Genomic DNA, 23,914 nt, shown 5'->3' on the forward strand with positions numbered 1-23,914 from the left:
GCATATACAGATTACAAAACACTTTTCCCAAAGATGACATGTAAATATTAGAGTGAAGCTGATAGGGCAGAAACCTGTACAACCCCTATCAAAACTGAATATGTAGAAGAAACAGAATCCTGTACATGTTCTGCATGAATCTTCCACTCAAGTAAGATTTAAACCAGGGGTGTCCAACCCGTGGCCCACAGACCGCATGCGGCCCCGTGAAGTATTTTGTGTGGCCCCGCTCGTGCTCAAGGGTGATGCAGTGTTTTCCTCTGCCGCCCCCGGGTGTTTACCATCATGCCGGCTCCCTCCTCCGTCTTGTTGCAGCGTTTGCGCAAAGCTGCGAACAGCGGATCCTATGTGCCTCTTGCGGCTGACGCGGAAGTGTTCCCTCTGACGTCGCAACATCAGAGGGAATGCTTCCAGATCAGCCACAGGAGACGCGTGGAAGCCGCTGCCTGCGGCTTTGAACGAATGCTGTAGCAAGATGGAGAAGGGAACAGGCAAGACGGTAAATACCCGCGGCACAGAAGGAAGGGAGGGAGGGAGAAGGGTATGTTGGGACTTGAGAAGGAAGCGCTGCCTGCAGCTTTCAGCAAAAAAAATGACTAGCAGTGAGGAGGGAGCCAGCCTGAAGGTAAATACCCGTGGCACAGAAGGGAGGGAGGGAGAAGGACGTGAGACTTGAGAGGACTTGAGAGGGAGGGAGCACAAACTTAGGAAAAATGATGGAAGGAAGGAGGGAGGGGTATGAACTTCAGAGACAGAATGAAGGGAAAAATAGAGGGGAGCATGAGCCATAAGATGGAAGAATGGAGGGAGTGAGAGAAACAGATGCAGAGGTGAGGGAGATAATAGAAAGGGAGAATTGGGTGTCAGAGAGGGAAAGAGATGGTGCAATTGGGGAGATAAAGAAAGAGGAGAACTGTTGGGCAGAGAGAGGAGGGACGGAGACAGAGAGAGAGAATTATTTGACATGGTGGTGGGAGAGAGTGAGATAGAGATACATGCGCACAGAGGGAAGTAGGAGAACCTGCTGGGCCGAGGAAGCCTCCTGGACTTTTTTTGGGGGGAGGGGAGGGTATTAAAATAAGTGCCAGATTGGGCGTGGGGGGAGAGATTATGGGACCAGAAACAGAGGACAGAGAGAGAGAGAGAGAGAGAGAGAGAGATGGTGGGCAATGGTCTGAAGGGAGAGAAGTTGGACCTGGGGTGGTGTGGAGGAAGAGGGAAAGATACTTGAAGGGAGAACTGTTGGGAAGAGAAAGAAAGAAATGGTGGACCTGGGAAAGGGAGGAAGGCAGGCATGGGGAGAGATGGGATGGGGGGGCAGTTGGGAAGAGAAAGGGAGAGAAGTTGGATCTGAAGATAGGAGGGAGGGAGAAATGTTAGGCCTGTGGATGGAAAACAGAGAGATGCAGCATCTCTCTTTTTTTTTCTCCATTTCATTTTTCAGCATTAAGGTGGAAGGGAAGAAGAAAAACAGAAAAGAGAGGGAGCAAAATGTTGGACCATGGAGATAGAGGAGGAGAGATGGAACCATGGAAGGGCAGGAGGGAAGAGAGCTGGGATAAGATGCTAGGGGATGGAAAGAAAGGGACAGGAAGGTATAGCCTGACCAGTGGAGAGAGGGAGGGGGATTCTGAAAGTGGTGAGCCATGTGGATGAGGTCAAAAAGGAGATGATAAGATGAGTGAGTACAGTGGTAGAAATGTGGCAATGGGGAGTAGATAAAAGGGAATAGGAGGCTCAGAAAGGAGTGAAATGGGAAATGGGAGAGCTAGGGACTGAGAGAAGATGGAGAATTGAGAAGTAGCTGAACATTTAAAAAGAAGAAGGGTGAGAAAGGAAGGCAAGATTTGAGTGAGATGGGAAATGGGAGAGCTAGAGGCTAAGAGAAAATGGAGAATTGAAAGGTAGCGGAACATTTAAAAAGAAGAAGGGTGAGAAAGAAGGCAAGATTTGAGTGGACAGAGGCAGAAAAGAAAAAGTTAAGAAAGCTGAAAGGGAAAAATCAATACGCTGGAGAAAGGAATAAGAAGGAAATGGAACGAGAGAAGAGGAGAAAAAAATGGACAGCAGACACTGGAATGAGAATTAGTTGAAGATAGAGAAAAAGCAGAAACTGGGACCAAGATGATGGAAAAACAAAACATTCAGACAACAAGGTAGAAAAAATTGTTTTTTTGAATTTATTAACTGGAATATGTTAGCTTTGGGATATGTGCATCACAATTATTTTTGTATTCAGTGGCATAGTCATATACAGCTGATTTGGGGGAGGGATTGGAGCCCAAAATTAGTGGATGGGCACCAAAGTTTCTCCCTGCCTGAGTGCAATTTATAAATACTTAAGCTAGTGGGGATTCCCAAGCCCTGCCAACTGAAGACATCTTCCTCCAGTCTGGCAACTCAAAATCTCCAAGCTATGCAGCTAATGGCAATATCCTCAAGCTGCCCCTGCTTTCATGTATGCATGAAAGCCAAGGGGGGGGGAGCAGAGAGGAGGGAAGGCAGCAGCTCTGCAATATTGCTGCCAGCTGCATAACTTGCGAAGTTGGAGGGGGAGGAAGTGGCTGTCAGTTTGTGAGGCTTGGGGATTCCTACTAGCTACAGCAGGGGAGATATTCATTTTGAGGGACCCTAAGCTCAAAGTGGGAGGCCCAAAAAAGCAGTAATATGTACCCTGATTAAACGATCCTCCACATGTGCTGCTGACAGCTGATTCAGCATCCCCGCTCTGATGAGGCTCACCTCTGAAGAGGTTCATCATAGCTGTAAACAGAAGTGAATGGGAGAACCAGGAGCGCGCATCCCTGCTCATCAGAATGGGGATGCAGAAGCCTGTGGCTACTCCCACTGTCAGCGGTGTATGTGGAGGACCACTCAATCAGGGTAAGTTTCACTGCTTTTTTGGGTTCCTCTCCACAGTGTCCCTTTAATGAAGGTTTATTATTAGATATGTACATCTTCTATATTAGTGATTGCAGATTTTGGACCTGCTCAACCTTGTTTTGGCTTATCAACTAGTGTTAGTGTGGCCCCAGAAAAAAATTTTTGGCCAATACAGCCCAGGGAAGCCAAAAGGTTGGACACCCCTGATTTAAAGCAATCTTAAGCAATTCATTTTATACCCAATGCAGATACCTTAGCCAAAAGCAGTTACATTAACAGTATCAGATGTTGAAGATATATCAAAGTGAGTTCTCATCCATCCCTCTCCGAATCTCATCCACAGTAGAAAGCAACAATGTTTCAACAATATGAGCCTTTCTAAATCCATATTGAATGTATCCAGTCCCTGAACTTAATCAATACATTCATTACTATTCTTGAGTGTTTTTATTTTGGGTGCCATCTGCTTTTAAATAAGGTTAAACACTTGATAAATAACACAAAACCATTCAAAACCTATATAACAAACTTGCCAAATCATAACAGCCCTAGTCTACCTATAAAAAGGAAATACCTACTACTGGGAAACGAGAACAAACTACTATTACAGATTCCTACACAGAAGCATGATGGCAGATAAAATACCTAATGGCCCATCCAGTCTGACTCTTCCCCACCATCCATTATCTTTTCCCTAAGAGATTTCACATGCCTGTACCATGTTATCTTGAATTCAGATACAGCCTTCATCTCCACCACCTCCACCAGGAGACTATTCCACACAACTACCACCCTTTCTGTAAAGAAGCATTTTCTTTATTTTCTTTCTTTATTTGAATATAAGAGTATATAATACATACAGTATTCTAAAGCAAACATGAGTCCACATCAAGGAAAAGAGAGGAACATTTTTTCATACATATTAATCACCAAGGAAAAAATGGCATAAAGAAAATAATTTGCCTGTTTTGCCATATTATTAAATTTCTGTTTGAACAACCTGCTCTTTATCTAACAGGAATCTTTCTAACTGATCAGGTTCAAAGAAAGGGGTCCTTTTACTAAGGTGTGTGCGCGCTAAAACAGCTAGCAGGCCTTAGTAAAAGGACCCCAAAGCGTACGATACATTATTATATGTTACCAGACATTTGGCAGGAAATTTTAGAAAAAAAGTTGCTCCCAGTGATAGTACTCTAGATTTATATTGAAGAAATTGTTTTCGTCTATATTGGGTAGTTCTGCAAACATCGGGAAACATTTGTAATTTCTGACCACAAAAAAGGAAATCTGTTTTCAAGATCTAGTTTTGCAAAACAATACTTTTACTATTCTCTGAGGAGAAAGTCACCAGGAGAGTGACACGTTCAGAAATTTCATCTTGAGTAGTTTCAAGAAATAATGTCAAATTATCTAATGGATCTTTTCTTGTTTCAGATCCCTTGGAAGTACCTCCCCCTCCTGGATAACTGTCCCTCTAACTGGAAGATAGAAACATCTATTCAATACTATTGTTTCAGCATTACTCAATTCAAGAACATCTTCAAAATAGTTTCTAAGCAGTATCTCTGCCGAAAGCAATGGACATAATTGGAAATGCAATATTCTCAGATTTGAGGCTCTCATATGACTTTCCATTATTTCACATTGTCTATGCCAATGTTTCTCAACCTTTTCAAGCTAAGTACCCCCTAAGCCTAACAAATACCAACCAAGTACCCCCAGCCAAACTCTGCCCCAAACCCGCCCAAACTCCGCCCCAGACTCCACCCCTATAATAATAATACTAATTGCAATGCAATTTCTTCCATCCATTTTTCATATACACACAATATAATCTTATTAATACATAATGGTAACCCTAAAATTAAAAAAAAAACCACAAAGCACACTGTATGCAGAGAAAATCTTAATTATCATTTATATTCGGGGTGGTTTCAAATCTGTCAAGGCAGATGACTTTAAAATATGCAATGACACCTCAGTAACAACTATTGAAAAATAGACAAATAAAGTGCAAAATATGGACAGCAGATATAAATTCTTAAAACTGACACATTTTGATCACTAAATTGAAAATAAAATCATTTTTCCTACCTTTGTTGTCTGGTGATTTCATGAGTCTCTCGTTGCACTTCCGTCTGAATGTGCATCCAATATTTCTTTCTTTCTGCACTCAGGCCCAACAATTATCCGTTTCTATTCCCTCCCTCCTTCCTTCCTATGTCCCAAGTTAGTGCCCCCTTCCTCTCTCCCTCCTTCCTTCCTATCTATGTCCCATGATAGTGCCTCCTCCCTCCCCTGAAGCCACGCTGAAGCCTGCCTGCCTGCCCCGAAGCTTCCTGCTGCCAATTTATCCTCCCCCTGCTGTATTTAATTACCTCCCCCGCCACAACTCCAAAAGGGCCAGGCGCATACAGCGATTGCATGCCGCAAGCCCATAAGCCTTCCCCCGATGTCAATTCTGACATCGGAGAGAAGGTCCGGGCCAGCCAACAATTGGCTGGCCCGGACCTTCTCTCTGATGTCAGAATTGATGTCGCGGGGGTGGGGGGGAAGGCTTATGGGCCAGTGGTGTGCAATCGCTGCACACACCTGGCCCTTTTGGAGTTGCGGCAGCAGCGTGGGGGGATTAAATGCAGCAGGCAGCGAGCAGTGGTGGGCAGGCGGCCCCCAACAGGCGGTCTATGTTCCCCCTAGGGTATGCGTATCACAGGTTGAGAAAACCTGGTCTATGCAACCAAAGGCTATCTTTAATTGCTGAAGTACTAGTTTGTTGTAGCAATCCAATCTGATAATCTGATTTATTTAGTGCTTCTTCTAATACATTAATTTTCTCATCCATATTTTTCATTTTAGACACTACTATTACCCTAGTAGTAGTATCACAAGATTATTGTTGGGATTTATTAGCATCATGCTGAATCAGGAAGCCAGGGCAGGTGAAAATAGGCATCACTCCTGCTCACACCACTGGCCACCATGGATTCATGTAAGTTAGGCTAAGGGGTCCTTCGGGAGGGTGGTGGCAGGTGTTATGGAGGATGTTGTCTTAGGAGAGAGGAAGGTCTTTTGAGATCCCACCACTAGGGGTAGTAGTCTTATTGGGGGATTTATTTGTTTAAAAATATTTATATCCTACACAATCTCCAAATCTGAGCAGGTCACAACCACACATACACAATAAAGCAATGTTGTAATATCACATATGCAATAAAATAACAAATACTAATTTCAAAAAAATTATATATAATCTAAAGAAAAAACAAATCTGATCACGTTTAACATCTGAATGTGTTGTCTAAATATACCATAAATAAACTTGTCGGGGGAAAGCCAATAATAAAATAATATGCTTTGAGTACTTTTTAGAAAGCCAAATGAGATGATGTATCGTGAACTGTATCTGGAAAGGAATTCCATAATGCTGGTTCAGGTTCTAAACAGAGACTTTCGGTAGATATTAAGCTTAATCTAAATGATAATTCTTCCAACAATCCTTTTGCAGCAGATCACAAAGGGCACAGTGGGGTGTAAATTTTCAGATGAGAAGTAACATAAAATGCAGCATCAACATATTTACTTTGGGGGGGTAAGAAGTCTTGTTGCAGGAGGCCTATGCCATCAACCTTTTGTACCAGTGCTCAGGGCCGGATTAAAGGGTAGGCCCATTAGGCACATGCCTAGGGACTGAAATGGTCAGGGGGGCCTGCTGAAGGAGGGAAAACAGACCACTGGAAAAAAAAAAAACATTTTAAACAGCGACAGAATCGATTGGCAACAGGGCCCTCCCACCCAGCATCGATTGGCAACACGCTCCCTCCCCCCCTCTGACCCTCCTATCTCAAGATGACTGACTAACCAACAAACCTCCCTCCAGCAGTGTCGGCAGCTGCTGCACTATAAACAGGCTGCTTCGCGGCCTTCTCCTGCCAGTAATTCCCTCTGCCGTGTAGTTGATGATGTCTTCAGTGACAAGGCAGAGGAAATCACTGGCAGGAGAAGGCAAGCAGCCTATTTAGAATGCTGCGGCTGCCGACACTGCTGGAGGGAGGTTGGTTGGTCGGTCATCTCGCAATGGGGAGGAAAGATAAGAGTCAGAGGGGCCCAACCCGCATTGCTGATCGATGAACCGGGGGGGGGGGGGGAAGAGAGAGAAAAGCGGTCTGCCCCGGGTGCTCCATTAACTTCTTCAGGCAGCAACAGCATTTACAATTCACTGCTGTTGCCGGCTTCAGGCCTTCCTCTCTGCCAGGTCCTGCCTACTTCTTGTTATCATGAAGGCAGAACCCGACAGAGAAGAAGGTCCGAAGCCAGCAACAGCAGCAAATTGTGAATGCTGCTGCTGCTGCCCAAAGAAGTTCATGATGCCAGGGCATGGAGGGAAGAGAGGGATGGATGAAGACATGCCAGGGCATGGAGGGAAGCGAGGGAGGGAGGAAGAGATGCCAGGGCATTGGGGGGGAGGGAGAGATGGAAGAAAAGGATAGAGATGCCAGGGAATCAGGGCAGGGAAGATGCCAGACTGAGGAATAGGAAGGAAAGAAAGGAGAATAGAGAGATGCCAGAGCATAGGGGAGGGGATGGTGATAGAGAGAGAAATATGGAGAGGTGGCAGAGCTGAAATCAATCATGTACAAAGGAGAGAAGATAGACAGTTTATGGAAGGAGCATAGAAAGAGGGAAGATGCCATATGGAACGGAGAGAGGGCGGACAGAGGATGGAAGGGGCTGATGCTACATGGAAGAGAGAGGACAGATGCTGGCTAGAAAGAAGACAGTGAAGATAACATGATTAAAGCTGAGGATAACATGATTAAAGCAGAAACGACAAAAGGTAGAAGAAAATATTTTTTTGTTGATTTAGAATAAAATAGTATTGTAGTTGTATTGATAAAACTTTTATTATCAGAAAATAAGGTAATCTTTTTATTGGACTAATTTTAATACATTTTTTACTAACTTTTAGAGACCAAATCCCCCTTTCTCAGGCCAGGACAGAATAATGTAACAGCAGTATACTATATTGACCTGAAGGAGGCTATGGCCTCTGAAAGTTAATTGAAAATGGATTAGTCCAACTCCATCTATTTAAGCCTAACTAAAAAAAACTCCATAGACTTCAGCTAATCCAGAACGCCGCGGCCAAGCTTATTTTCGCTAAAGGCAAGTTCGACCACGTCTCCCCACTCCTGTCCAAACTTCACTGGCTCCCAGTTCACTCCAGAGTCCTCTCTAAATGTGCCTGTTTAGCTTTCAAGATCCTACATGGCATCCTCCCTCCCGTTATCCCACTTTTCTGGAACTCCTCTAACCCTAATTCCACTAGATCCTCCCAAAAACTGAAACTATCATTCCCCTCTGCAAAAGGTATATCCCGCGTAGGAAAACTAGGAACATCCCTCCCCTTTAGAACCACAGAACTCTGGAACAACCTCACATCCCCGCTCAGAATTTCAAGCTCCCTCCAATCCTTCCGCAAACACCTGAAAACTTGGCTCTTTTCAAAAATCTAACACCTCCCGCTCTTTGGTACCCTGTCCCTCTTTATCTTCCTAGCCCCTTTCCTATAACCCTTCATTGTAGCTCCTTTTCAACCTAACCCTGTAAACCATGCCGAGCTCTACGCTTGTGGAGATGGTGCGGTATACAAACCTAAGGTTTAGTTTAGTTTATTATTATTTTCAATTTTTGTTTTATTTCTATTTGTTCATTTGTAAAGTGGTGATTGTTTGTCAATTTCTTCAAATTTACATCTGCTATATTTATATTTTGCAGCATTATTAGGGGGCTGTGTGTCATTGTTTCTGTGGTGTTTCACTGTATGCAGTTTGGATTCTTGAAGGTTCAGTTTAACCTTTGTCTACATATTTCTATTTTTAGTTTGTGATTACTTATTCTAAACTGGGTGAGGGTGTATCTGTGTTCTGCGTGCATGAAAGACATAGTTTTCTGTTAGCGCTTACTAGCCTTGTTTGGCAAAATGCATCGGGCATGGTTCTTGGGAGCACCTTGAATAAACCTGATTTGAATCTCCTTATTTTCTGCCGATCTTCTTTTGTTTCATGTTGGATTCTTTGGTGGACTGCTTGCCTTGTTGTTTTGTTACAAGTTAACATACATGGAGTGGAAAGTACTAGAGTAGTTACAGATTTGGTTGTTTATATATATATATATGGGTTACAGTTGGTTGACATAGAACATAGAGTGAGGCAGCTGAGAGGCGTTGTAAGCTTGGTTATAAATATAGACTTATATTTCGGATAGTATTACTGCTTTACAATATATTTGAACACTTTTATATATGTATGGAAAGGGTTCAGAGTTAAAGTCCTGGGTAAGTAGGTGGGAAGGGAAGGAATGGGGATTTATTCAGAGATGTTTGGGATTGCATAGAAGAAAAACTGCACTGGTATGCTAATCTTTGTTTTGAATAAAAAAAAAGAAAGAAAGAAATACAAGTGGAAATAAAGAAGTAAATAAGAAAACAGATAAATGGGGGTGTGAGCAGGGGTATAGGCAGGGCCAGGGGGCCCAATATACCTGTGTGCCTAGGGGCCCTCAAAGAATTAATCCTGCCCTGCCAATGCTAACCCTTGTGTAATGTGGCATGATTTTCTCAGCCACTTTAGCATGGAAGTCTGCAACTTGTACCATACAGATACAGCAGGTTGGTGACTCCTGGGGTAAGATCAACTCAAGAGATTCATTTGGTATTTAATAGTTTTAAAGCACCAAGAGAAAGGTGTGACTGCACATCTTTGCCACTTACCATCACTTCCATATTCTGGTGAGGTTCAACAAATCCATGAACAGTCAGTTTACGAAGCACTAAAAATATATTAAAAAGATCTTATTAAAATCTCTTTACGCCTTTTGTTTTGGCATCTTATTCTTATTACTGATACTAATTTCTGACAGCTAAACAGGAAGTAAACGATTAGCCATATTTTTGCACTATACATTTTAAAACACCTGGATATTTAGAAATAAATTTCCACATAAGATGTAGGATTTATATAGTTTTATGGCTGCTATTTTGAGTTTTTTTTTCAAAGAAAAGAAGATCAAATCACATTAGGGTCTGTTCACAAAGTGTGGTAAGTTTTTGTACTTATTGCACCTAAAGTGCAAAATTTAAATTCAGGGGACGTGCACAGCATATGCCCTACATTTATTGCATTATTCATGCTTTATGCCTTGGCAGATAGCCGGCAACAGCAGCGAATTGTGAATGCTGCTGCTGCTGCCCAAAGAAGTTCATGATGCCAGAGCATGGAGGGAAGAGAGGGATGGAGGAAGACATGACAGGGCATGGAGGGAAGGGAGGGAGGAAGAGATGCCAGGGCATGGGGGGAAGGGAGAGATGGAAGAAAAGGAAAGGAAAGAGATGCCTTTAAGCCTTGGCAGATAGCATTCATGCAGCTGCACTACCTGCTGAGTTATGTAATGCAGGCCTCAGAGCTGCCCCACATAAAGAAAACAAATAAGGATCATAGTTCCACCCCCCACCACCACCACCAATGAACATTCCCCCTAATCCAATCTCTCCCTAGAACTAAACTCCTAAACATCTTCCCTTCCCGCAGGATAACAACTGACCCAGTAATCAAACCCTACCCCTTCCCTCAAAATAAATCCTCCACAAGCATAAGGCAACCCCACCATAACCCAACATGCCCAGCTTTCCAAGTTCTCCCAGTACAAGGAGTTCATATTTATAAACGATCTGGAAATTGGTACGACAAGCAAGGTGATTAAATTTGCAGACGATACGAAGTTATTCAGAGTAGTGAAGACCTGCAACTTGACATAAACACGCTCGAGAAATGGTCCGCGACATGGCAAAAGAGGTTTAATATGGATAAGTGTAAGGTGATGCATGTCGGTAACAAAAATCTTATACAAGAATACAAGATGTCTGGTGTGGTACTCAGAGACACCCCCCCCCCCCCAGTAAAGAGACAATGAAGCCGTACGCAGCTGCGAAAAGGGTGAACAGAATGTTAGGAATGATTAAGAAGGGGATCATAAATAAATCAGAGAAGGTTATCATGCTGCTGTACAGGGCCATGGTACGCCCCCACCTGGAATACTGCATCTAGCACTGGTCACTGTACATGAAGAAGGACACAGTACTACTCAAAAGAGTCCAGAGAAGAGCAACTAAAATAGTTAAGGGGCTGGAGGAGTTGCCGTACAGCGAAAGATTAGATAAACTGGGCTTCTTCTCCCTTGAAAAGAGGAGACTGAGAGGAGAAATGATCGAAACATTCAAGATAATGAAGGGAATAGACTTGTCCCACAGATTCAGGACTCATGTGCTTTTTGCACTGGAATGGAAGATTAGGTTCTTATCTTGATAATCTTCTTTCCAACAGAAAAGCACATGAGTCCTGAAGCCCCGCCCTATCAGTTTTCAATGTAGCTTGCTTTTAGCTTCAGACAGGTAGGTTGTTGCAGAGGCTTGTCTACTGACGCTCAAGTGAAGCAAAGCAATACAAACCTATGGCTTCAGAGAGATTAGAGTGTCTATACAGGTTTGCTCTGGAGAAGGTCAAAGTCGAACAAGTGTTAGTGCTGGTTACACTCAGGTAGGTGGTTGTTTTTGTTCTGCCTTGCTAATGCTATGTTGCATTTGTTTATGAGTTGTGTTGTCTTGCAGAGCAAATCAAAAGTATGTTATTGGAGAGTTTCCCTGTGTTATTTCTCTTTTCAGGGTTTATCTCTGCTTTGGTACAAACTGAGGAGAGAGGACTGTGCTTAGTGATGCAAGGAGGTGGAACTGAAAATGTAAGATGATACCTTCTGCATCCCTTGTGGGTGAAGATGCACTACCCACAGGTTCAGGACTCATGTGCTTTTTTACTGGAAAGAAGATTATCAAGGTAAAAACCTAATCTTCTGTTGCTAAAATTTGGTATCTGCTACACACAAATTTGAATATATGATAGCAGAAAAGTACAACTGTCTGCAAAAATTTTGGAAATTATGGAAATCTATAGATTCTTATATAAAGAGATTTGATGGATTTGGCTCAAATTCTTGTATTTGTTTACTGTTTTTAAAACAGTTCCCGTAATGCTTTGACTACTACAAATATTTTGTAAAACACAGAAGCCTATCCCAGAAGTTACATATATACTTCCCATTTAACTTGCAAGTTATAATCATTTAGGTGCTGTGCTAGCCAGAAGTTTAACTTGAGGCCATTGGTAATGTTATGCAACACAATGTTAGAGTCAATTAAAAAGCATATACAGTATTGCACATCTGCTGCTGATGCATTTTCCAAATAAAACTAAGCACAATATGAAATATAAAAATACCTTTCAATGATAGCAAGGTTCTTTCAAGGGAATTGATAGCTGTAGATTCATTACCAATATAGATCTGCTGAAGAAAGGTATCTGTGTGATGATTCCATAGAGAGCAGGCAAAATTATAAATTCCAGAGGCCAGCTACAAAGGAAGAAAACAAAACAAAACAAGTAGAAAGATGTAGGGTCTGTTATTAGAGAACTGTATGCAAAGTAAATTCATGACAAAAACAAAAGGAAACCAATGAAGAACAGATCTGATGTGAGTTCAGGAAAACAAAAGTACCCAATTCAATAAATAAAATATCCAGTATCCAATAAAATGCATGAGCATTTAAGAATCACAAATGTCACTACTAACTAGCAGTGGATTTACAGAAAAAAAAATCCATAAATTAAAAGTTTGCCTATAGTTTTACCGGATTGACAGCATAAACATTTTGCTGTTGCAGTATTAAGCATTAGTTATTTTTATATCCATAACTACTGTGTTTTCTCAAAAATAAGCCTTAGCATGATTTTCAGGATAGGTCTTATTATAAGTCCCACCCCAGAAATAAGCCCTAGATAAATTGCCCCCCGCCTTCGCCCGCTGGGGCCTTCTCTGTGCCGCATTGCTGATGACATCATCAGTGATGTGGCACAGGGAAGGCCCCGGCAGGAGAAGGCCACAAAGCAGCCAGTTTAGAGTGCTGCAGACGCTGCTGTTTGGAGGGAGATATGTCGGGTCTAGTGGTGGGAGGGTTGGCAGTGTTCTGCTGCGTGGGGGGGATAGGAGGGAGGGAGGGATAGAAGCTGTGCAAAGTTCTGCTGCACGAGGGATGGGATGGAGGAATAGAAAGATGCTGTGCAAGGGTTCTGCTGCATGGGGGGATGGATGGATGGATAGAAAGATGCTTCAGAGGGAAGGCACAAGGGGATGGGTGAGAGGAGAGGAAAGATGCTGCACATGTGGGAGAGAGAAATGAAAGAGTGGAGTAGGTGTGGAGGAGAATTGGGGTGGAGGAGAGGAAGGGAGAGATGATCATTGTACATGAAAAAAATAAGACATCCCCCGAAAATAAGCCCTAGTGAATTTTTAGGACCTAAAATTAATATAAAACAGAATCTCATTTTTGGGGAAACATGGTAGCAACACAGATTTCTGATTAAAAAACTTTTTTTTAAAAACCCTAAAGGGTCAATATTCAGCATGATTTAAGTAGGAAGAAGAGATTCCTGCCCATTTTATACCATGTTCAGCAGGTTGGCTTGTCAGTGGCACTTAACTGGGCATTGTTACTGAATATCAGCTCAGACAACACAAACTCAATTTAAGTAGTAGCAACGAGTTCCACAGGCTGAGTCGGTGAGGACTGGCATTTATGCGGGCATGGGTCATATTCCGTTCCAATACCTGCACAGCTAAGCAGTACAAGGACCACACAAAAGCTATGCAGATGCTAACACTGAATATCGTCTGACCTATGCATAATTCCCACAAAGCTAACTCAATGACCTGATTCCTCATTCAGCTCCCCCAATCTCCTGGTTCTGATATCCCCCCAGCTATCCTATCTGATTCCCTGTACCATCTCCCTGTTTCTCTCCTCACCCCTACCCTGGACCATTGATCAAGGCTGATGCCTAGTGGTAGTACTGTAAGACTACCACTACTGATCAGTGCAACCATTTTGAAAACCCGAGCTAGATGGGGCAGGAATGGAAGGGCCTCTCTCACTCTGATCCACTTTAAGGTAAGTCCCAGGGTTGGCCTAGAGCAGGGGTAGGGAACTCCGGACCTCGAGAGCCGTATTCCAGATGGGTTTTCAGGATTTCCCCAATGAATATGCATGAGATCTGTTTGCATGCACTGCTTTCAATGCATATTCATTGGGGAAATCCTGAAAACCTGACTAGAAAAAGGCTCTCAAGGACCGGAGTTCCCTACCCCTGGCCTAGAGGATAAGGGAAATTGGAGCTAGAGGGTTGGAAGAGTCAAGTGAGGGGATCAGGCGGCCTGGAAATTTGGGGAAGGAGAAATCAGACAACTCCACTTATATGGGTCCTGACAGATATTCAGCTGGGACCCACTTAAGTATCTTAGGTGGGTCCCTACTGAATATCAGCTGGGTCCTGCATAAGTACTGGCAGCTAGTTCCTGGCTTGTCATACCTGGATATTCTGTGCTGGTGCTGATACATGAACTGGCACTGAATATCTAGGCCTAAATTAACCAGCAGCAAACTGCATTTTTAAAAATATCAGAGCACCATTTTGTCCATCGCTTCCAAGGGAGCGGTCTTTGAGCTCCCGAACTGGTAGGTCAGGCTGTCTTAAGTGGGTGAACTGCAAAGCAGTCTGCCCCTTAGAAGCAGACCCTCGACCTCAGTCTGTGCTCTCCTGCAGCTAGAGATATCCCAAGATTGGGATCCTCTGCAACACCGAAAAGCCTCGCAAACAGTCCAATAAATCAAATATAATTTAAAAATAAACATGAGCAGAAAAGACTGGCTCCTACCATCTCACTTATAGAGACAACTGAGGAACTGGAGGACAGCCTAGAGGGACAGGAGATGGAGCAAAAGAATGCTAATGAGGCATTCTACAAGAATTCTCAAGAGAAGGGATTGACTACCCACAGGTTCAGGAATAGAGTGTCTGTTACACTAGAATTGCTAAAAATCATTCTATTATCTATTTTAGTGGAGTACAGAGATATGTATGTGCTTTATCAAATGAGTAAAATTAAATATATGGTGATAAAAATGAAAAATTGTAAAAGCACCCTTAACCCCCCCCCTATACCGGAATAAATATATATTAAACACATTTTTCTTGGCAAATGCAACCCGATCTCCACCCCACAGCAGATTTATCTTCTTTTCTCCCTCTCGCCACACTCTTCTAATCAGAAGTTGATTTTACTTGATGGTTCTAGGAGCACCAATCAGGGCCCAAGATGACTCCTCCCTTCTGCCATTTCTTCCACTCCTAGTACCTATACCTGGCCTCCACTGAGGCCAAAGACACTTTTGCTATCTTCCCTGTACCCAGGCCCACCAGATGAGGAAATACAGTCTTCTCCCCTGGCAAGCAAGTGAGCACATTTTTTAAGCCTACAACAAATGCAACTATCTGTAAACATATTATTGCTTTACAGATGAAATATCAAGAGACAATGAAAAACATTCCCAAATATCTACTATTTGGTTTTTTGTCAGGTACTTGGATTGGCCACTGTGGAAACACAATACTGGGCTAGATGGATCATCGGCATGGCCAATATGGCTATTCTTATGTTCTTATCCTCCTTCATACCAAATCATCTAGCTCTTTATTCAATATAAATAGATTTTTTTAAATTGACTATTTCCAAAATTCGTAATCCCATGGCTTGAATTTCAATTATTTCAAAGCTGTTAAAGAAGATCCTACAAACTGTTGGGAAACAATGGGCAGCAAGCAGCAATTTTAAGTGAATGCTATATTGCTTTGCCATAGTAATTAGATCCACTATGAGCAAATATATTCATTGCTTGGGAAAGTGATTCTGTAATCTAAGGCAGCTCCAGACCACCTCTACGTGATCTGGGAATAATAAACAATGGAATAATCTATCAACAGATAACTGAAAATTTAATAAAGTGCTTGACCTAAAAAAAGAACAATCTATCAACAATATCAGTAAATGCCAAAAATTTAACCTTGAATAAATTATAGAAACTAGCAAACTAATAATAATAAATCATAAGAGTAGTCATTTTTTTATTTTATATTTATTTGCCTTTATAATGTTTACAAGCATATGACTTGAATAAGGAATAGTGTTTTAAACAATGGGGAAAATAAAATAAGGGTTCCTTTTACAAAGCTGCGGTAGAGATTTCTCTGCGGCAAATGCAGTAAAGCCTACTCAATTTCTACGGGCTTCGATGCATTTGCCACAGGAGAATCACTACCAGAACTTTGTAAAAGGGGCCCTAAACTACATATCACAATGGATTAATCAAAAAGAAAAACATTATTCTTTAACTCCCTATAAGTCTACAATTACAGTAAAATTCCACAAAGAAAAAAGAAAAAGAGAGGCAGATACTATATATCTCTTTCTCAATTTCAAAGATAACTCTAATGTAACTCACAGACAGAAAGTGCTCAACACTTTTTATACATCCATTTAGTTCCCTTGCTCTATGGGTACCAGACCAGACCCGCCTATGATCAAGAACAGGTCTAAATTGTTTAGGGTCAGCATAAATAAAACATTTACAAGGGAAACATAAGAACTATTATGCCCCAAGAGTCAATACTTCTGAACACAAGTGCAAAAACTTCTGTTGTTTATCCTGAACAAATTTCAGGAAAAACAGTAACTGCCTAAACCAAAAACTCAAGGGGCTGTGGAATCGGTAGATAAATCCTTCGACTCCAACTCCTCAGTTTCTGGTACCCACGACTCTGACTCCAGGTACCCAAAATTGTCTCAGACTCCTCAGCTCCGACTCCACAGCCCTGGTGGTTTACAAAGATTTAAAAAAAAAAAAAGAAAAGGAAAGGCAGTAAAATGTCATCACCAGTATCAATTATAACACAAATATCTTCACGAAACTATGATGCAGAAGCATCAAAATACTTAGTAAACAACCATGTCTTTAATGACCTTCTAAACATCATATATTCATTTTCCCTTCTAAGCTCTATAATTCTGGAGCAGCTCCCCTGAATATTTTTTTTATTAGTAGTAAACATTTGTTTGTGAAGCTCCTGGAAGCAGTAACTTATTTATATAGATACTCCGAGAAAACTGAGCAATAGTATAAAATTGTAGTTAAGTGATTAAGGGGACCTTTTGCGTGCTTTCTGTAGCAAAAGAGTACTTACTGTGGGGTGCGCTCAGGTGTCTCGTGGTAATTTTTGCATGTGCACACACTTCACAAGTGATAAAAAATAAACTTTATTTTGGAACACGGGGAAGACTGAGGGTGTGTTCTACGCTAATTGGTTAGTGAAGCTGCATTGACACCCACTAAATGATTAGCTTGTAGTTGGCACGTGAGTCCTAAGTATACCTATTTTATAGGTGGCAAAGTACTCACATGCTCATGGGAAAATTAACGTAAGGCCATTATTGCTGGAAAAAGAAAAATCAGTCATTTTATCGATGTGGAAAAATAGCCTTAATGGCCTTAGTATGTGGGAATGGTATGTGCTAAGGCCATGTTTTGCTGTAGTTTAACAAGTGTCCCAAAAAAAGACAGACAAACCATACAAAACAAAAGTTTAAATTCTATCCTAGCTATTGTAGGAAGTCAGGAAAGCTTGGAACAAGTATATAGGATTTCTATGGGAGTGAAAGGACTTCCTAGAAGTGAAGCATGGCAAAATTGGGTCCCCTTATGTGCCAAAAGGAAAGCTATATTCAAAAGGTGTGAGATAGGCACATGGGATCTCTTAAAGAAAGAAAGAAAGAAAGAAAGAGATAATGTTACTGTGGATGGGCAGACTAGATGGGCCAATTGGCCTTTATCTGCCATCATGTTTCTATGTTTCTATGATATAACATGTGAGCTGTGGTTGCCAGAGGCAACAGATGCCAGTGAAAGTAACAAAGGGAGATAAAAAAAATATGAATACAGAACTCACTCTTGTCATATTTTCATCCTGCAAGAGCAAGCAAAGAAGATCACACAGTGAAGAAGATCACACAGTGAAGACAAAAGAAATCCTAAACAAAAGTCATCTTGATGTATCCTGTAGTTCAATGTCAACTACAACTACTTCAATGCTCACTTAAGGCAAAAATTTATGTTAAATTAACTGAAAAAAGTTTCATGGCTCTAGTACAAAGATTCAAAAGCAGGCACATGTAGTGTTAATATAAAGGTTTCATTCAACAGAAACGTCTACTTTTCACAGAAAAGTCAGCATTTCATGATAAGTCTGTAGAAGTGCAGAGGCAAGGTTGGGAGGGGGGGGAACAAGAATTTCAATAGAGGCCATTCAAAACCAAATCTGAAGCTCAATTTCAGCTGGAACCAAAGCTAAAAACAAAATTTCATGTCTGTCCCCCTCCCCCCCACACACACATAAATGTACCTGTTACTTCCTTGCTGCCTTTTAAAATTACAGGTATTTGTATTGTCACAAAAAAGAATGAAAAAAGTGGGAGTAAATTCTAAAAACTGACATAAAATCCACTTGACTCACCCTAACAGTAAATTTCTCACATTGTGCACCTTTAAAGCTCCCTGTTTACTTCTGTGAATTGTAGCACAGTACTTAATGGCCTCATTACCATGCATTTTAATTTACCTTGTGCTCATCTATACCATATGCGTTAACTCCTGCACTGAACCACATTCTGCATCCATTAACACGGTTCTGCTTGATAGCTTTCTACATCAGCTCCAGAAAGAAAGTGTTCCTTCTGAGCTGAACCCCATAGTTACCCATCTAAAGACTATGAGGTCCAGTGAGGTTCAAACAGCAAGACAGCTAGATCATGCACAAGCTAGCAGATAGGTAGGTGTTAGTGGTCCTCCATTCAGTGCAGAAGAAACAATGAGTATGTAGTTTCCCAGTGCCTCCAATCTCTCATAAAAGTCTGAATATCTGGTCACTAGCAGCAAGCTGACAATCAGAAAAGTTATGTTATTAACATAGTAAATATTAGCAGATAAAGACCTGTATGGTCCATCCAGTCTGCCGAACAAGATGTCCAGAGTTGCAGCTGGCACTCTGCGCAGGTTCCATTTCTGATATCATAAACAGGGCAGTTAGCAACTTACCTTGCCAACCTCATATGGGCAGTTATATGATGCAAATTTGGACTATACCGTTGCTTTCAACTCAAAAAATGACTTCCCCTCCCCTACCACTGACTATTATCATTTATTTGCTAATATCAACTTTATAATTCTAAACTCCTCCCCCACCCAACCTATAGAGATAAACAACACCTACAATTATAGTATATACTTTGAAAGTATGTGTATATCATACCTCATTCACTCCCTGCCAATTTTGGGGTACAGACTGTAAAGAAAAGCTGTGCTTTGCAAGACTACAAGGCAAGATATGAACCCAACTTCCTGCAAGCTTGCAACGTAAGGATAAAAGAAAAATGCTGATGTCATTGAGAAGCCAGTTGTGCTCCTTAATGACTTGGATTTTGTCAATAAGGTAAGAGTAGCAGCTCAATCTTGGATATGTTTAGTTTCAGATGATGGTGGGACATCAAGGCAATAATGTCAACCAAACAGGCCAAGACTTTTTCTTGGACTTTAGGTGAAATTTTGGGTATAGAGAGGTAGATCTGGGAGTCATCAATATATAGGTGATACAGGAAGCCAAGGGAGGAGATCAAGGCATTGAGGAAAGAGATGTAGAGAGAGAAAAGAACCCTGGGATACACCAACCACTAGCAGGATAGCAGCAGAGGAGAACCTACCAGCACATACACTTAAGGTGCTATGGGAGAAGTAGGAGCAAACCAGGAAGAGGACAGATTCGTGGAATCCAAGCAAGGACAGTGTATCAAAGAGTAAATAGTGACTAACAGTTTCAAAGGCAGTAGACAGGTCAAGAAAGATGAGAATCGAGTAAAGGCCCTTAGATCTGGCCAGGAAGAAGTTACTGCAAACTTTGGTGAGGGCAGTCTCTGTGGAGTATAGATGGGGAAATACAGATTGTGGAGGATCAAGAGTCTGTCAAGATGAAAGGAAGTCATGGCAGTGATGGAGTGCAGCATGCTCGAGAAGCTTAGATATGAACAAAAAGAATGAAGACAGAGTAATAGTTGGATGGGCAGGTGGGGTCCAGCGAAGGTTTTTTGAGAAGTGGCTTAACCACAAAACACAAACAAACAAGAACCCCACAAAACTTCCTTCAAAACCTGACAAAAAATTTAACCCTCCACATTCTGGGCCAAAGCTGACCACACAATTACCTCCATAGACCCTAATGAATTTATATGCCAGTGGCGCACCCTGAGTGAAACAATCCTGAACGAGCTAGCCCCAGTAAAGATAAAACACAAACTCTGCAGATCTTCTGACAAATGGTTCGACACAGAACTCCTTCAACTAAAAAGACATTGCAGACACCTCAAAAGAGTCTGGAGAAAAAAGAACCAAGAACACACCAAAATAGCATGGAGAAACTCAATAAAACAATACAAAGTCAAACTTAAAGAAAAACAAAAAGCTTACTACTCCAAACTAATTGGCACAGAAACCCTAGACACAAAGAAACTCTTCCAACTAGTAAAAAATCTCACCAACACCAAGCCATTCCTAGCCACACAAGGAACCTCCCCTCCAACAGCCACCCAACTAGCAGACTACTTCAAAAACAAGATTACACAATCAGAACTTCCTTTAATAACTCACTAACCCACCTCGACGAGATAATAATAAACCCTACAACAGGAGACGCCACTGCAGTTGACAGGTACTGGACCAACTTCCCAGTGGTACAATGGTCGGACATGAACCGACTCTACAAAAAAATATAGCCAAGCGTCATGCGACCTGAACAACTGCCCCTCATACCTGCTAACAAATGCCTCCCCCAAATTCAGAGCTAACCTCATGCAATGGATTCAAACTACACTCATGGAAGGTCAATACCCACAAGACCAAGGAGAAATCATAATCACCCCAATACTGAAAGACCACAAAGGCCCAATAGATACCCCTTCCAATTACAGACCCATCGCCTCAATTCCATTATATGTTAAACTAACAGAAGGTCTGGTAGCACAATACTTTACAAATTACCTTGAAGACCACAACCTACTTCACCCCACACAATCAGGGTTCAGATCCAACCACAGTACGGAAACACTACTAACATAGAAACATAGAAGATGACGGCAGAAAAGGGCTACAGCCCATCAAGTCTGCCCACTCTGCTTACCCACCCCCTGTCTATGCCCTAATGACCCAATTTCCTTATCTTGACCCTCGTAGGGATCCCACAAGGGTATCCCATTTATTCTTAAAGTCTGGCACGCTGTCTGCCTCAATCACCTGCACTGGAAGCTTGTTCCAATGATCAACCACTCTCTCTGTGAAGAAATACTTTCTGGTGTCGCCATGAAATTTTCCGCCCCTGAGTTTGAGCGGGTGCCCTCTTGTGGCCGAGGGTCCCTTGAGAAAGAAAATATCATCTTCCACTTTGACATGTCCCGTGAGGTACTTAAATGTTTCGATCATGTCTCCCCTCTTTCTACGTTCCTCAAGAGTGTAGAGCTGCAATTTGTTCAGTCTCTCTTCGTACGAGAGACCCTTGAGCCCCGAGATCATCCTGGTGGCCGTCCGTTGAATCGATTCAATACTGTGCACATCTTTACTGTAATGTGGCCTCCAGAATTGCACACAGTACTCCAGATGAGGTCTCACCATGGCCCTGTACAACGGCATTATGACTTCAGGCTTTCAGCTGACGAAACTTCTATTGATACAACCCAATATCTGCCTTGCCTTAGATGAAGCCTTCTCCACTTGATTGGCAGTTTTCATGTCTGCACTGATGATTACTCCTAAATCTCGTTCTGCTGAAGTCCTAGTTAAAGTTTCTCCGTTCAAGAAGTACGTCCTGCATGGATTTCCGCTTCCGAGGTGCATGACCTTACATTTCTTAGCATTGAAGCCTAGCTGCCAGGTTGAGGATCAACTTTCCAATGTAAGCAGGTCCTGCGCCATATAATTCTGTAAACTGCATTCACTTACTATATTACATAGTTTGGCGTCATCGGCGAATAGTGTTATTTTACCTTGAAGCCCTTGAGTCAGATCCCCTATGAATATGTTGAAAAGGAGTGGACCCAGGACCGAGCCCTGCGGCACTCCACTGGTCACCTCCGATGTTTTACTAGTATCTCTACTAGATATAGCCTGACAGCACCTTAGCAAAGGAAGAAGGATGCTGATTATCCAACTCGACCTCTCTGCTGCATTTGACCTGGTAGATCACACCATACTTCTTCAGATTCTTGAAGCCATAGGGATCTCAGGCGGGGTATACAACTGGTTCCAAGGATTCCTCAAAACAAGAACATACAGAGTAAAAACAAAAGATCTTTTATCGGACCCCTGGTCTAACCCCTGTGGAGTACCTCAAGGGTCACCTCTGTTGCCCATGCTCTTCAACCTCTTCATAGCCTCCCTTGGTACCATTCTAGACAACCTAGAAGTAACTTCATTCAGCTACACAGATAACATAACCATACTCCTCCCCTTCAACTCACAAGACCCCACTCCAATAGACAACCTGGAAAAAACACTAGAAGCAGTGGAAAAATGGATGCTAGACCACAAACTGAAGCTCAACCCGGACAAAAAAAAATTTCTATTGCTTGAAAAGGACAAAACCCCATCTATAACCAAATTAAAAATAAATGCCACCAAATACCCCATACAGCCCGTTCTTAAACTCCTCAGAGTTACAATAGACAGATGCTGCACCCTGCAGGTCCAAATCAACAAAACTACTCAAAAAGCATTCTTTACCATGCGCAACCTATGAAAAATAAGAAAATTATTCGACAAAGATCAATACAGACTCATAGTCCAATCCCTAGTCCTGAATCTAGTGGACTACTGCAATATCCTCTACCTACCATGCCCCACATACTTAATAAAACAACTACAGACTGTACAGAACACAGTCCTCAGACTGATCTACTCACTTGGAAAATTTGATCACATCACCAACGCCTACCTAGATTCACACTGGTTACCTATACAAGCCCGCATTCAATTCAAACTATACTGCCTACTATTCAAAGCACTAAACGGAACTGCACCCATCCACTTAAATAACCGCCTAAATCGGAACCTCTCATCCAGACAAAGGAGAACCCAGTCCCCTTTCTCCTACCCCGCTTTCAAAGGAACTCAGCGCAAAAAGATATACGACCACTTACTAGCAACACAGGCAGCAAAATTGGACCCCTACATCTCCAACGTGCTCACAGCAACAACTGACTTCAAAACGTTCCGAAAAGAAATCAAAACCCTGCTATTCAAAAAATGTATCCAGATAGCTTAACCCCCCTTCCCCTCCCCCCTTGCAATTCCCCCCCCACACCCTCTCTACCTGTATTATCCCCCTAAGACTCAACAATGTAACCAGCTTCCACTCTTTAACTAACTCGTAATCTTCCTGCTTCATCTGACGTTTTCCTAATTTTACTACCTATCTTGTACCCTCTTCTCAAAACTTTATTATGAAACCAGCTCCTTAATTGTATAAAGTAACCAGCTCTTTAATTGTAACTTTTTTCCTGGAAATGTCCTGTTATCTTAATTGTAACTTTTTTCCTGGAAATGTCCAGTTATCTTCTAATGTAATCCGCTTAGAACTGCAAGGTACAGGCGGAATAGAAGTCAGTAATGTAATGTAATGTAATTTAACCACTGCATGTTTGAAGGCAACAAGGAAAGTTGCAGTGGAAATGGATAGGTTGAGGATATGGCAGTTGGAGCGATAACAGTATGTGAAATGGAACCAAGTAGAGGGGTGGGAATAGAGTCTGAGGGGCATGTAGTAGGCTTGGCTGAAGATAGAAGTTCTGCGGTTTCTTCCTCCGTGATTTCAGAGAAGGAAGAAAAGTCATCAGTAATTGAATGGAGGACTAGAGGGTAGGACCAGGCAAGGGGGAGGATATGAGGGTGCTTCCTGAGTTTGGGTGAAGGAAGAAGTGATGGTGTGAGATGGAAGGTCAG

General features: G+C 42.1%; 1 protein-coding gene across 7 annotated transcripts in view; it reads right to left on the minus strand.

Annotated features, from left to right (window-relative positions):
- IPO11 (importin 11) overlaps positions 1-23,914 on the minus strand; it is a 568,146-nt gene that overhangs the window by 470,256 nt on the left and 73,976 nt on the right. For all 7 annotated transcript variants that reach the window (XM_033930425.1, XM_033930408.1, XM_033930455.1 and 4 more), the window contains exons 6-7: positions 12,210-12,342; positions 9,653-9,711 (exon numbers count right to left, since the gene is read on the minus strand). In XM_033930425.1, the coding sequence (XP_033786316.1) occupies positions 9,653-9,711; positions 12,210-12,342 (192 nt within the window). The remainder of the gene's footprint in view (positions 1-9,652; positions 9,712-12,209; positions 12,343-23,914) is intronic.

The sequence above is a fragment of the Geotrypetes seraphini genome, chromosome 1 (assembly GCF_902459505.1).
Source record: "Geotrypetes seraphini chromosome 1, aGeoSer1.1, whole genome shotgun sequence".
In the NCBI taxonomy this organism is placed as follows: Eukaryota; Metazoa; Chordata; class Amphibia; order Gymnophiona; family Dermophiidae; genus Geotrypetes; species Geotrypetes seraphini.